Source organism: Pollicipes pollicipes, unplaced genomic scaffold (assembly GCF_011947565.3).
Source record: "Pollicipes pollicipes isolate AB1234 unplaced genomic scaffold, Ppol_2.1 Scaffold_4295;HRSCAF=5057_pilon_pilon_pilon, whole genome shotgun sequence".
Lineage (NCBI taxonomy): Eukaryota > Metazoa > Arthropoda > Thecostraca > Pollicipedomorpha > Pollicipedidae > Pollicipes > Pollicipes pollicipes.
The window spans coordinates 18,095,848-18,110,854 of record NW_023596461.1 but is presented as its reverse complement, the minus strand read 5'-3'; the positions used below and the strand labels follow the sequence as shown (position 1 = coordinate 18,110,854).

Sequence of the window (15,007 nt, the reverse complement as noted above, 5' to 3'; positions counted from 1 at the left end):
AGAAAACTGGCACTATTGTTCAAATTGCACGCGTCTGATCTGCCAATAAGTGAGTACTAAAAGGTAGCATACTCTCTTTAACAACATACACTTTTGTAATCAGAAGGTTTAATACTGCCATTGGCAAGAATTTGTTGTCCTGATGGCTCGCCTGGTTGGAGTGTTTGCATTCCACTACACCCACCCGGACGCGGTGGATTTGAATCGCTTAAGGCGTTCGCTGTTTATTGTTGACCGACATGGTCTGCGACCGGTGGCAGCGATTTACAATCTATATTCGCGGGGCCATCAATCTGTCTGTAGAACCAAGATAAAAATTCTGACAAACCTTCTGTAGTATATCTGTTTAGAATGAGTCCACTGAACTATTTGTATCTTAAAAGCGCCGATCATTTATTCCATACAATCGTTTAATGTCTGATTCCACAGTTTATTCACTTAAAAATACAAACAAAATTGACCTCGCGGTAGTTTCTCGGTTCTGTTTCTGTTCTGTTTACAAGGAACAAATAACAATAACATGAAAAACCGTGCCCATTCTTCACGAGTAAGCTATATCCGGCGAGTATTTTTGGGGGTGACCATCAGGGGGCCTTTAGGAACCCTGTACCCCCCAAACAAGGTTTTGGCTACGCCCTTGCCTACAAACAAAAACAGTTCAAGTCAGCTCCGCTGAATGAGGGGTAGTCGAGTGTCGGATGGACCATTTTACGCCTAATACAAGCAATTTCCCGAAAGCTGCTTTTTTGCGGTGGTGTGGTGTAAGGGAAGATAGCTTGGAAAACGCACTGCAGCAGGTGTCCAATTTGTATTTTACACGCCAATCAGTAGCAATGCTGACCCATAAACATGTAGCAAAGCAGCCATGCGATCAGTGCACAGTCAGTCATGCTTGGGACGGACGGACCAGGGCAGTGGCCGTAGACGGCGCACGGAAGCAGGGCTCAAATAATTATTTCCAAAATCTGTCATGTGAATAAAGAGCGGACAAGAGCCTCCGTCTCTTTCTCCCCCCCCCCCGGGCACCGGACTTGGTTCCCAGAAGACTTCCTGAGTTGTTCCCTGAGCCTGTCCCCTCCCCCACTTTTTGAAACGTTCTTACGCTTATGGTCCACAATGACCCTTTGGCAAAAGGCGCCGTACCGGGGAAATGGGTGCGATATCGCTGGATATACCAACAGAACGCTTGTAACTGAGCAGACCGGATGAGAAGACTATGCACACAGCCAGCAGCTTAAGGAGACCGGAGTGATTCTTGCTTAAAACATTGCGAGACGCATGCGGCCTGTAAATATCAGCCTACTTTGTCCTCTTGTTTGACTTTGGACCTCACAGCTCATTTTTGGCTTCATGTAGGCAGACATTTGTAGCACCGCGTTCAGCTGGTAATTGGAATCCATAACTGTAAGGCGCCTGCACCCCATCCGACGTTGAACATGCAGCGGACTGATGCCATGTCGGAGTCCTCAATATGACCAGGGGGGATGCAAACCACCCGTGGGGGGACAAGGAGGCCACTCGCTGCCGACTGGGCTTCTGTTCGGAACTGGATGAATAATTGTGTTATGAGCTCAAAGTTCTGGTGTTGAGTAAGCAATCATCAAAATACCAGAAAATACTGGCTAGACGACATGATAATGCAAAATAAAGCTAAATAAATATTATTAGAAATCAGTATAATAAATTGTGCCGAAAAATCAGGCGCAAAGGATCTGACTTAATTTTATCAAGCAAGTGTTCACCAAGAATTCAAGACGGTGGCTCCGCAGTCGATCCGCAACACCGGGGTCATGTTTGCGCTGCCGTGACGTAGCCACATGATCAGCCACAACCTTGCAATGCCCTTGTATTTCACTCTATATAACTATGTGAAGGATTTGAACATTGGGCGAGAGGGGAAAGCCTATGTTTGTTCCTAAAAGTGGGTTTATTTCACCACGGACGCACGAAATTTATTGCAATGTGTAAAACAGCGTTGTGTTAACTCGTTCCACTTGTTTTTTCGCGTCAGAGTCGAGTGTTTACTGCCATCATTGATATGCGCTCATAACATTGCATACAAAATGCGACAAGTGTGTAATAACGGCAAGTTGATAATGGGGAAGGATGGCACTCGCCCCGGGAGCTCCCATGTGAAAGTGCTCCTCATATTCCAGCAAAAATAAGATGCATTAATAACATGATAACCATACGATACAATCCATGGGTCAGCTAATGACTAAAATGAACCAAGACATTTATGTTTTGTTCCAAAGCAGTTTTCTGTCAACCCGACAAAATATTTAGAAGCTCTGGTTCGTCCAGGTAACTTGACCCTCTCAAGCTTTCACCAAGGCATTGAGTTTTATGATCCATTGGTCAAGCAACACGCCTAACTGGCTAGTATGTGCACACCTCGCATGACAGAAGATTTCACGTGTCGACGATGTGTTGCCAATGCTCGAGCTATGTTACAAAACAGAACCACATCTACCGCGTTTGGTTGACCCTCCAGAGGAATAGGTAGCAGATTTGAATAGAGCAGCCAACGCGAAGTGAGGGTGACCTGGAACGAGGGCAGGAACGAGTGTGTTATCGCTCATTCTGGCGTTTGTTTATAGCACTCAGATATTGGCGTAAAGAAAATGCCCCATGCAATACAAACCCTCACGCTACAATTCTCTTTTGAAAAAAATGCGCTGAAAATGATCTTTTGTCAGATAATGGCCGACATAGCATACATTACGCGCGCTTACAAACCCATGGCATACGTTTTGCGAATGTACAGGGATGCAAGCTAAAAGGCCAGCCCTCATTTCAGGTAGGTGTCTGATTTCTTGTCACTGATTTTCTTTTCTCTTTTTGAGTGTGCTTTGGCTTTGAAAAGTGCTTTGGCTGATGAACATCAATATGTAATAATACACTTCTTTCCTGCCGGGGTGAAAGGTAGACGACACCATACAGACTCAGCCGCTGAATGCGTCGTAAAGCACCAGTAGCGCACAGACAATATGTTATAGTATCTTGTTAACTGCATATACTAACGTTAGAGGAATTCCTTTCCGTCATCAACTTTGCGACCGTCGCACAAAAAATTGGTCATTTACCATCGGGTATCATTAATACTTTGATGCACACACAGATGTCTGCAGAACAAATGTCAGACCCAGCAGACCTATCTCCACGGCCTGGCAGGAGTTCAGTGCGGAGGGCCGTGAATGACCCTCTCTGCAGGTAGATGCGAAGTGTGGAAAGCGTTAAAAACATGCCTTTAAATGCCTGCAAAGCTGGCCGCCAGGTGTTTGGTGCCCTCTGCCTACTGCCTTGATTACATCCCATGACAGATATAAGCTGACACGCAGTGACATCAAGGAAGCCAGCAGCAGGCTTGGTGGCGACGACAGTTCAGCCGCATGGGAAGGGAGTGACAGTAATCCACCGCTTGCGGATGCAGGTAAACTGTACTGATACAGAGCCGGAGCGAGGGGAAGGGAGAGGGCCCGAAGTAGAATATAAAATATGGCAGCAACGGCACACTTAGGGTCCCATGCTAAATGTTCTTTTTCAGGCCCACGGCTTTCTAAATATTTAACGTATATGTGCACAAAAAGTGCATATAAATGAAGCTTGAACAATTCTCTTTCGATTTCTGAGATCAAAAGTGTGCGCCGCGGCACTTCCAAGCTATAAGGCAAAACATAGGCCCATGCAAGCGCTGTGATATCCAGGTGTAGGATCGAACCCTTTTGCCGCCAACTTTTCGGCAGAGTTGGAACAGAAAATAGATATAATACGGTCACTGACCACCAATTGAAACATTGAGTGCGAACGATCTTTCGACTTGTATATATATATATATATATATATATATATATATATATATATATATATATATATATATATATATATATACTAAACATGTATAGCCTAAAGATGCGGCCGATATGCCATGGAACGTGTTGCGAGCTCTACAAAAAAAAACTTCCGTCACAGCCTGTGGCAGAAGGTGTATAGCTTTACTATATTTGACATATGGAGCCTGTCGCGTCGTTATTCGTCTAAAGCTGGCTGTCGCCAGCGCGGCCAATGGTAGGACCAGGCACGGTGCTAGGTGCTGTAGTTGTGATGCTGGCGGCCATTGCTGCACACGGCCGGCAGTGCTGCCTCAGAGACAGCACGGCGGTGATGACACGATGACATTGCTGCTGTGCTGTCGTTCCTTGCTCTTCCGGCTGGCACCATGGGACAGTAACCATTAAGAAACCGACGGTTTATCCAGTGGAGGCGTCCGCACGGTATTTCAACGGAGTTGGACCGGCGCAAATGACGCTGTCATGGCGCTGCCGAACTGTGTTATGCGCCGACTCCACCCGTGCGTCGCACAAGGCTACAGAAAGCTGCCACTGTGGTACAAACGCAAGGCGCTGTGGCCGCCGAGGTGTCCAAACGGCAAATGCGGCGCCTATTTCCCATTGTTCCAGGGGCAGATTACGTGTCGCAACCACAGCCGAAGATACTGAGCTCTGAAGAGTCTCTCTTTTTCGCCCTCTGCCCCCCGTGGATAGTCTACCATCTTGGAAGCCTGGTTCTCAGGTCGTGGTAATAGAGGCGTAGTTCCTCAAGATAAATTTGGAAAATAATTAGATAAATGAATAAATTCGAGAAACTTTCCTCAAAGCTGGGGCTTGCACCACTTTCGGTGAATATAAAATTACAACCCTGCTTGAGCAGCAGTTGTGCTTGAAAAGAGAATGGTTGGCATTATAACGACAAGCGCCATAGCGACGAGCTGAAACTGCACAGTTGCCCTAAATGAAAGACTACCCTTTAAATGATCTTAAAGACCTAAAACACCTGACAGACTTATGGCCTATGTGACCATGCTCCCGAAAAACCCTGTCAGGTAGGTCTTTGACATACAGAGACTACGAATACTTTATAATGGGCTACACTGAATAACTAAGGCCCGAAAGCTAGCTTTCACATGAGAAAAGCTGCACAACATATATTGGGGAGCTAAATATATCTGCAACCATTTTCTTATTATTCACCGGGCCTTGCACATTATAACTTAAACTTCCATCCGAGTCGAATTAAGACCTTTTGAACGGCTTTGAGTCGTGAGCTGAATGTGGTTCCAGTGGGCCGGTCCTGAGCCAATTCAAATAATTGGAATCGAAGACAAGTCTGTCGCCTGCATCCCCTTTTTATGTCTTTTTCCGTTTGGGGTAGACGCGTCATGATCTCCCTCACCCAGCCCAATACAAATTTCGTTTCCGATTCAGTTTTCACTTCGCGACAAATCCAAACTTGCGTGGTTTTGCAGTGCCGTAAGTCGTGATATTAAAAGATATCGGCAAGATAAAATATTGTAGCCGTTGCGTACGTGATAAAACTCAGCAATATGCTCACACACAACACGAATCACCGGCTGCAAATTTCACACGCACTAGGTCTCTCTTCCACCGGTATGTGAAGTTACGCAGGATTACAATAAATGCAAGCCGATCGTGCTCCTGCATTCCACGCTGGCAAAGGTGGTAACGGTCCTTATCCGTACACACTCTCGGTAAAACGTGTCAGATGACATCTCGGGTCTCGCACTGGCGTTGTGCTGCGTTGCCGACAGTGTCGGCGATCTGCGGTCACCTGACACCTCCACCTGCGGTCACAGTTGCGTGAATGACATATATTCTACAATACTTGATAAGGCTGTGCGTGTCAAGCCAAACAAGGTGTTTCAAGACGTTACTGATGCCGTCGTGTTTTCGCCTGCCACCGACTACTCGTACGTCTAAATGTTAGCAGTTTTGTATTTGTGAAGTTGCGTGACGTTACGGCCGTTAACAGCGATATCCGGCATCGACGATAGACGCGACGACAGGAACACCCAAGCAATTTTTATAAGAAAACTTTCGGTTTGGTGTGTTTCAAGTGTGTCAGACCAATTACGATGCCCGTGTATTCTTATGATCTGTTCCACACGCGGCTTAAAACCTTGGCTGTCCATAACAAAACACCCCATTTTGTCACAACTCTGTGTTCAGGTATCGCAATGCCCAAGAAAATCAGCGAGACCGGTTACAACTCTCCGAGCAGTGTCAGTGGGCTTAGCACGAAGCTTAGATATTGGTCGCGTTAAACGTAAACCAAACTCCGCATTAGAGACTACATTAGAAGCCGTGAAATGGGGAAATCGTACGTAACAAAACCAAACTACTGAAACAGCAATTTCATCGGCTGTTTCCATAGGCCTGGTGAGAGATGATGGGTTTGTTACCGGTTTTCCTAGTTTTGGAGCAGATAAAAATTGCATACGAAATTAGGTCTCTGACGATATCTATGTAAAAAAGGGACATGGTGAAACGAATCATATCAAGGGCTGATTGATCAAAAGGAGTGTTCCACATCGATTGCATTCGGGTGGCACAAATAAGGTCACGGAGTAAACCACTCCAGATGCATCGCTTGTGCGTGAAAACTTAATGTGAGCGGTAAAGTGTCCCTGGGTTAAGCTATTACGTCATATCATTGCGTTTTACTGCGTGTGGTGCATGGCTATGCATAAGGCAACATCACTTTTCAGTCAGTGCCGACCTGTTGGTGTTACCTGGACGGCCGTCTTTCTTGACTCAGAGACCATTGGATACATCCAAATGCCTCCAGAGACTCTAGTATACTCCTCTCTGGAGAAAACTCCCTCCCCAATTCGGAACGCATGGCCTACAACGTACAGTTCGTGTCAAATATTTATCTGTCCTTATTGCCAAAATATCCAGTCAATATTCACTTCCTTGATCTTTCCCTAGTATCTTGCAGGAGATTCCTCCTTTGGGAGATATGCTGGTTCCGGTTCTGCGCTTGCATCACATGTGCAAATGTAACAAACGCACCGTTCACTTGCTCATCGAAAACGAGGATATTGCATTCAAACATGCTTAAATTAAAACTGCATGTAAACTCGCATGGCATCAGCGTTGTGCGCCAACATTTTTTTAACTTGTTACAGTCCAGCCGATGTACATTTAAACGATGACAATGCATTTGCAGTTTATATGACGGCTTGGTAACATTGAGAGCTAGTGCAACGCTAAGCTCATGTAACAAATTTATGATTGAAGATAACCCTGCGCTATTTGAGTGACAACGGCTGGAAGCCCGAACGATCCGCTGCACCTTGTTCACCATTCCCCCTCCACTGGCAAACCGCCTCGGAATGCCACAATTGTCTGCCGATCGCTTGCCTCCGTCCCCTACCCTTGATGACACCCACCCTCCTGACCACCGCCGGCGTGGCGTGTTACTCAATTATCGCTTCCCTCCATGCGGATGTTTTTAGCCTCCAGCGGCACGTGGAGCCGCTTCTGTTCTGAAATGGTACCCATTCAATTCGTCCCCTCTTCGGGTTCCGCCCACCTGTCTGCCACTTTGTTGCCCACCCAGCGGGGCGCCGGACACGGCAAGCTGGTGCTTACACGCAGAATGTAAACATCGTTGGAGGCAAATATAGATGACGCCATTGCACTGGCCACCCTCAGAAACCCCCTATAGTATATTTTCACCGTCCTCGTAAACGTACCTTGACATTTTTCTCGGGCCCGCCAGGATGGTGTCTGGTCACACGCCGGCCGGATTCACTAAGCTAGGTCTTACAAGCATGTGTGTGTGTGTGTGTGTGTGTGTGTGTGTGTGTGTGTGTGTGTGTGTGTGTGTGTGTGTGTGTGTGTGTGTGTGTGTGTGTGTGTGTGTGTGTGTTTGGGTGCGTGTGTGTGTGTGTGTGTGTGTGTGTGTGTGTGTGCGTGTGTGCGTGTGTGCGTGTGTGCGTGTGCGCATGAGTATCAAACAGTGCGAGAATGTTGACACGCATTGGGCCCCCATCGAGCTAACCTTTCTGCCAACAGGTTCCCAGTACCCAGGGTGGCCAGGCGTCTTGGTCGAGGAACCTGTCGATCGCCCCTTCCGGAGATGAGTACGACGAAAAGGATGATCCGCAGCTGGTAGAGAATAATATGGTATCGGAAGTTGATGCACAGGTGAGCGAGACCTACGGCTGACGGAAATGCTGTAAGACGGTATAAATTCACATCTTACACCTTTGCTCCCAACCGTTCAAACTACAACACAGGCTCATGTTTGCGGGACAGTGACGACAAACATGGACACAAATCCATGAATCGGACCATAAAATGAGTGAAAGAGACCAAGTGGAGACCAAAGAGACCAAAAAAGTCCAAGCGGACACAACGCAGCGAACACCGCGCACCTCATCGTGCAGCTCCTCATCTCAAATGCGTCCCCTCATTTCAGGTGATCTACGCCCTGTTCGATGAGTACAGTGGGCAGCTCGAGGTGCTGGGGAAGGTAATCGCCGCGCCATACATCAAGGACCATGTCGATGAGACGGAGACGCTGCGTCAAAGGTAATGTGAAGCCGCTGGCATAGACGGAGTTCACCGATCTAAGCTGGGCTATGCCTAAATGCGGCATAGCTTGCTCATAGCATACGTCAAACGGGATCTTAAAGCATTGAACTTTCGACATCTCAGCACCATATCTTTACCAAAGCCACCTGCAGGACTCATCCCTTTTTATGAAAGATTGTATCCGAACCTTTTGAATGGATGGATTTCTGGGATCAGAGCTCACGCTTAACAGTGCTTTTTGTGTGAGCTACCCCTACCCCACCACCCCATCGCGCAATTCCATGTCAACGGCAGAATTTGGTGGCGAAGGCTTAACAAACCGCAGCGGTCGGCACGGTCCGTCCTGCCCTCTGACGTCATCTGAGTATTATCGTGGTCGCTGCACCCGCCGCAGGCCATGCCTGTCAAGGGCGAATAGCGAGCGTCTGCAGCGACTCGAACCCACCCCGCCACGGGTGGGTGAATCGGAAGGCAGGCGCTCTAATGAACCGAGCCATCGGGTTGGACTCCACCCATGGGGACCAACGCATTGCTTTCTGCATCATTCCGGTCGTAGAGGAAGACATTGTCGAACTGAGTGTGTATACCTGATGCGGATGAACGGCGCGTTCAGCCGCATGGTCCCATTGAACCTGGTGGGATGTCTGAGCTCATTGGACAGCGGAGCACGTTGTCGAATATCTGAGAACAGTGCCGTTCCAACTGGTCAGCTGAGCGTGCGGCCAGCAGGGCTCGCACCTCGGGGCCACTGCATGACGCTGCTCGTAACCGATCACCCTGCATCCGGCCAGATTTCGGAGGCAGGAGGACGAGCCCCTCAAAATACGCGGCACACATGGCGAGAACATGGTGCCAGCCAGCCCTCATCTGATGAAAATACAGGCCGATAGGGCCTACCTCAGCAAGGTCAGCTGAAGCCAGCACTGGTGAACAATTATGTCTGTCATAAGTTGTTCATTGATCGAGCAGACGGCCGATGAAATGGCGATGCCCATCTCTCCGAACGCAGCGGGGACGCTGAAACACGACCAGAGCGCAGGCAACTAACTACTGTAAATAACGATGTCATAAATGTCTTAAACCGTATGGGACGATACCAAAGTGCATTTAAAACGTTGGTAGCATTGTACGTCTTAACGCGTCATGTTTCCGAAGATTTCACGGGCATTTGGGTAACGTCACGTACTTTGCTGCGCTTATGACGTCACACCACCGCCGCACGCCTGACGCCAACAGCCACAGTGCAGAGGTGCACGCAGCACACCTAGTGTCACGTGACCGCCGAGCCCCCGTGTCGTGCCCGCAGGCGATCGAGCGCGTGATGAAGGCGTTGCGCCGAGAGAGCTCGCACCTGCCCCTCCTGGAGACGGTGGAGGCCGAGGGCGCCCGCAGACAGGAGTTCGTCGTCATCGAGGTCAGGGGGAGGGCTGCAGGGGAGATGATGCAGTATTGACCGTAGTGATGCGCGAAAGTTTACCAGCTTCAAGTATGTGCCCGCGAAAGGGCAGGGTGCTGGTATGGAATGCAAAGATTGGGTAGATTATTAGGGTCGTTAAACCGAAATGTAATTTCGGCACTGACTTGGGTAAAGAGACTAAGGTTTCCGAAATTTTAAGGTCATTTTCTGTTGAGGCACGGAGGCGTTGAGGTTACACTCCTTCTTAAATTTATTCCTTGTGTGATGAATATCAACATAGAAATCTAGCCAGCATAACATCCTGTCAAATCCTCCCCAAATTAATGCGGCAATACGCATAACCTAGATTCCGTCGTGCAGAACAGCATGCTTACGTTGGCGTTGGTCACCCTCAGGAAGATGCCATCGCGAACTCCAAGAGCATTACCGCGCTGCAGGAAGAGATAAGAGAGTTGAAAGTATCCATGACAAAGGAGATAACGGATCGCGACAACCGAATATATGAGCTGCGGGTGAGTGTAGGGCAGTGCTCGCGGAAAACGCTGTCGGCCAACAGTAAAGGATGAGCTCGACGTTCAAAACGGTCACATGCTGAGCAACAAACTATGGGAACATTTCTAGCACCATCATCCCGCTCTAATCGCAATTATTTCTTACTCCATGATCCAGCCGTGTTGTTTACGATCGTCAAAGTTTTCTAATGCGGCGTGTTTCTTGGCAGCCCGCGCCACAGGGCATCCCGCAGGACGTCAGCCCCTGTCACTCCAGTGACCACTCGCGGGACCGATTCGCGCCCCTGGGACGCCAGAGGGCAGCCCGCAGGATATCAGCCCCCGTGTCACCCCAGTGACCCCTCGTGAGACCGATATCGCCTCCCAGGACGAGCTGCAGGAGGTGCTCGCCCGCACCGGCATGGAGGTGCGCTACACGGCGGCATCGTCGCGGGCGCGGCTCGCCTCGAACGAGGGTCAGACAGAGCAGAAGCGCTTGCTGAAACGCAACCAGGCTGAAGGCGCGCGCGTGGAGTGCGACTACGAGACGAGGGTCAACACCGAAATTGAGAGCCACCTGCGGGACGCCCTGGATGTGAGGAGGGGCCGGGCAACCGCCAGATGGTGGGTGGGGGTGGGGCACACCAGGTGGTGACTGTTGCAAGATTTGCCAGGTAGTTACTGGGCGCGGGAGCAGTCAGGTAGTGGGTGAGGGTGGGAGACACCAGGTGGTGGCTGTGGCACGGATGGTGGTGGGTGAGGGTAGAAGCCACCACGTGGTGACCGTAGCACGGACTTGCCAGGTATTTGCTGGGAGTGAGACCAGTCAGGTGGTGGGTGACTGTCGTTTGGGGGTTGCAGGATTGGCGGCTGAAAGGATGTAAAGCTACCAGGAGGTAAATCATCGCATACCGACAAGGGAAACGGGCGGGCACCACAGTCGCGGCATCATGGATAATCGGAATGGACGAGGCAAAAGCGTGCAGTTGGACGCACAACATATACTTCTGGAAGTACGAGAGGATCCGGGAGGCGTCAGATTGCTAACCGGCACTAAGATAATAGTATTGTGATGGGGCATCGCGTGAATAACGTTTGGTAACTTGCGACCCAGGAGCTGGACGATATGCTCGACAAGAGGCTGACCAAGTTTGACGTCGATACCGACACCAAGGAACGCGAGCTCAGCAGCCTCAAATATCAAAAACAGGTGAGCTGCCTGCAACCAAAGGGAATGTTTCACGTTTGTAGATATTGAAAGACTTCTCCAGATAACACAATTTCTTTGTTCACTAAATAAGCTCATCGATGCGGCATTGTTGCATTACGTTAGCGTACTTTTCACAACATTGATTGAGAGCCAGATGACGGCCGATGTCTGGAAATCTTGTTCACGAACGCTAGATATGAACTTCTCGGCCATCACGTTTTGCTTGGCCTTGATGGCCGTACGGCTTATGAAATGGCAGGATTTGAATGCAGCCATGAATGCACAGGTGACCTTAAAATGCTCATCCTGTAATGGTGTGCCGCAAATGCCGCAACCTGACTGTCACGTTTCCTGCGGTGGTGCGGCCAGCAAAACTTCCAGGCGCTGTGTGACGTGAAGGAGAAATACGCAAACTATACGCGAGTTATAGCTGAGGACGACGAGGAGCTGCGGCTGGAGGAGGAGCGGATCAAGGAAGAGGAGCGTAGGGAGGCCGCAGCCATCGTCATCCAATCCTACTGGAAGGGTTATAAGGAGCGAAAAAAGCTAAAAAAGAAGCTCAGGAAGTTGAGACGGGCAGCAAAGAAGGCCAAAAAGGCTGGAAAAGGTGCGGCAGCGAGCCCAAAACCCAAAAACAAAAACAAGAAGAAAAAGTAATCGGTCATGGTTTGCTTGTAGTATATTCTCGAGGACATGAGATGTTCATGCACTCCTTTTTGCGTGACAGTTGCATAAGCCCACAATAAATAATATCGCGTACACCTCGTTTGCACACTCATACATCCCGCAGCGCGTAACAGCCAGTGAACTGGCATACCATACGGCAGGCACTGTCACTGCACATCAGCCAAGGCGAGGCCTTCGTCCACGCGACGTCCTCTCGCTACACGCTGTCTCGCCGCGCGGTCGGCGCTGCCGGCTCACCCCGCCGGTCGGCCGCAGGGTCAGGAGGCGCCCAGCCGGTCGGCGGAGAGCGCCGCCCGCTCGGGGTCCATCTTGTGCAGCATGAAGTGCCCCTGGACGGCGGCGGCGCTGAGCGGCCGGCCCAGCTGGCCGGCGGCTGCCACGAATCGCTCCGCGGGCGCCGTCTCGCCCGGGTAGAAAGCGCAGGAAGAGCCGGCGCAGCTGGTGGGGCGTCACGTGACCCACGTGCTCCTTGACGTCGACGCGGCCGGGCCGGATCAGGGCCGGGTCCAGTCTGCGGACGGGAAGGGGAGATGGGAGAGCGGGAGGGTCGAGCATGAGGTCGGCGAACAGGGGCAGAAAGCTATCTCGGTGCGGTCACGTAGTAAGCAGCGCGGAATGGATCATTTCCTGCGTGAGACAAATGCTTATCTCCCCAAGAGAGATAAAAGATGATATTTTGAAAAGACATTTGAAGCCAATTGACACTTTCTTAAAGCCTACACGCACAACACACAATAATATAAATATAAATACGCACGCACGCAACGCACGCACACACAAAAACACTCACGTACACATACACGCACACGCACACGCAGACGCACACGCAGATGCATACGCACGCACGCACGCACGCACGCACGCACGCACGCACGCACGCACGCACGCACGCACGCACACCACACACACACACACACACCACACACACACACACACACACACACACACACACCACACACACACACACACACACACACACAGCACTATCAAGAACAAAGATTCATCACCAGCTCACCTGTCCAGGTAATTGGTGGTCATGAACACGATCCTGGCCTCTGTTGAAGCCACGCCGTCCAGGCAGTTCAGCAGGCCGCTGAACGTGACCCGCGACAGGCCCTCGTAAGCCGCGCGGGTCTGAAGCGAACACCCCACTGAGTTAGCTGGCGGAGCTCACAGCTCACGCAGCATATTTTCCCGTCAAGGGCATGCCGCTCACTGAGCCATATTAGTGCTAACATTTGCCATTGCCCATATCCTGCTCAGTTGTGGGCGAATACTGCAGACAAAGACCCCGTTCTAAGCCTCGGGGCATTAACGCTAAATGCAAGCCTATCTCCAGGACAACTTGGTGCGGTTGACGATCAGATCCGGTTTGCTGTCCATGCCGCCAGGTGGGTCCGTGTCCGACACTCTTTGCTCTGCCCGCCCTTAACCAGCAGCCCATCTTAACAGCCACGCGTGCGGTGTCCTGTCCGTTGTTCCTTCGCCCTCTCTGATTGCCCGCGTCGGGGCCGTCCCTCGCCACCCGCCGGAGCCGCTCAAACGGCCGGCTCTACCGTCCCGCGCCAGCACGCCGTGCGCCGGCGTCTCACACTGCGCCGTGTCCTCGCGGCTGACGAACGCCGCGTCTACGTCCTCCAGCAGCACGATGCTCTCGGTCGGTGCCACGGCCAGCAGGTGTGCAGCCGGTCGTCGCTGAGGCCGCGCTCCGACAGGTTCAGGACGCAGATGCTGAAGCCGAGCTCGCCGGCCAGCGCCGTGATGAAGGACGACTTGCCGCAGCCGGGCGGGGCCGTGCAACAGGTAGCCGCGCCGGTACGGGATGCCTAATAGGGGAAGTCAGCCTCGGGTCACGGGTGTCCGATGAAGGGATGCGAGTGCCTGGCCGCCTGGCCGACGTTACAGGGAACATGGGGTCAGCCCAGCACAATGGCTGGTGTTGGATACAGCTCAGCACAAAGGACGCAAGGAAGATCTAGCATACATATGATGGCTACATTTCTTGTGACTGATCGAGGAAAGCATTGGGTAAATGCAAAACGATCACCTAGACATCCTGAGCATCGACGCGTCTTTAACGCTGCAACAGACGGAGCCAGAGTGGATTCTGAACCCACCTATTTTCTGGTAGCAGGCCAGGCCGACTAGCGTGCCCACCTCAGTACTGGTACCAAGACGGCTGACTTTTACACTCACCTCTTTCCTGGTACTAGGCTGGGGTGGCAGTAATACCCACTTTTGCTTTTGCACCAAACTGCACTTGTGTTCTACACAATACGCACCTCTGTCCTGGTACCAAGCCGGATTATGTCGAAACTCGTTCACGTCGGCCAAGATTCGCTCGGCGACGTTTTCATCGAGCACGACCGAGTCGATAGGCCGCCGTCGCCGCGGGTGCCCGAACTGGCGCCACTCGGAGCCTGCTGCCGTGTACATCAGTGTCTTGCCCTGGTTCTCACGCAGAGCCATCTGACGTGCTGCAGGTGACAGGTGAGGTATCATTCATTTCATGGGAGCTTGCTGCTTTCATGGTCTGCAGAGGGTCTCCAGACCCTAGCTAAGGAAGCCTTGGCCAATTCGAATGATGGTTTTCAACATAATGTGTGCTTTGTTGAAGGCAATACTTGGGCCTAGAAATGATTAATGCAAGTTAACAGGTTACACAACAGTGGATACCTAAAGGAAATGGCACATTTATCAATGCACTTATATAACTGAGATATTGAGGTTATGTAGAAATAACCAATATCTTGGCTGCAATGCATCACACTAATCTATTTGTTAAATGCTGTTAACACCT

The 15,007-nt window shown here is 50.7% G+C and overlaps 1 protein-coding gene and 1 pseudogene across 1 annotated transcript; one reads left to right on the top strand and one right to left on the bottom strand.

Moving 5' to 3' along the window:
• Window positions 1-6,034: 6,034 nt before the first annotated feature.
• Window positions 6,035-12,327, top strand: LOC119097249 (dynein regulatory complex protein 9-like). The gene is made up of 10 exons (XM_037220298.1): window positions 6,035-6,079; window positions 7,881-8,012; window positions 8,287-8,399; window positions 9,194-9,308; window positions 9,709-9,816; window positions 10,215-10,331; window positions 10,699-10,905; window positions 11,425-11,520; window positions 11,890-12,127; window positions 12,311-12,327. Exons 1-10 carry the CDS (start codon window positions 6,035-6,037, stop codon window positions 12,325-12,327), a joined length of 1,188 nt encoding a protein of 395 aa, XP_037076193.1.
• LOC119097248 (mitochondrial chaperone BCS1-like) overlaps window positions 11,964-15,007 on the bottom strand; it is a 3,597-nt pseudogene continuing 553 nt past the window's right edge.

Bases quoted from the DNA above. Each gene is read 5' to 3' on its own strand.
- LOC119097249 (XM_037220298.1), top strand. From the start codon at position 6,035: ATGCCCAAGAAAATCAGCGAGACCGGTTACAACTCTCCGAGCAGT. The intron at 8,400-9,193 runs GTAATGTGAAGC...GCATCCGGCCAG, and splicing joins ACGGAGACGCTGCGTCAAAG to ATTTCGGAGGCAGGAGGACG. The intron at 9,309-9,708 runs GTCAGCTGAAGC...TCGTGCCCGCAG, and splicing joins ATAGGGCCTACCTCAGCAAG to GCGATCGAGCGCGTGATGAA.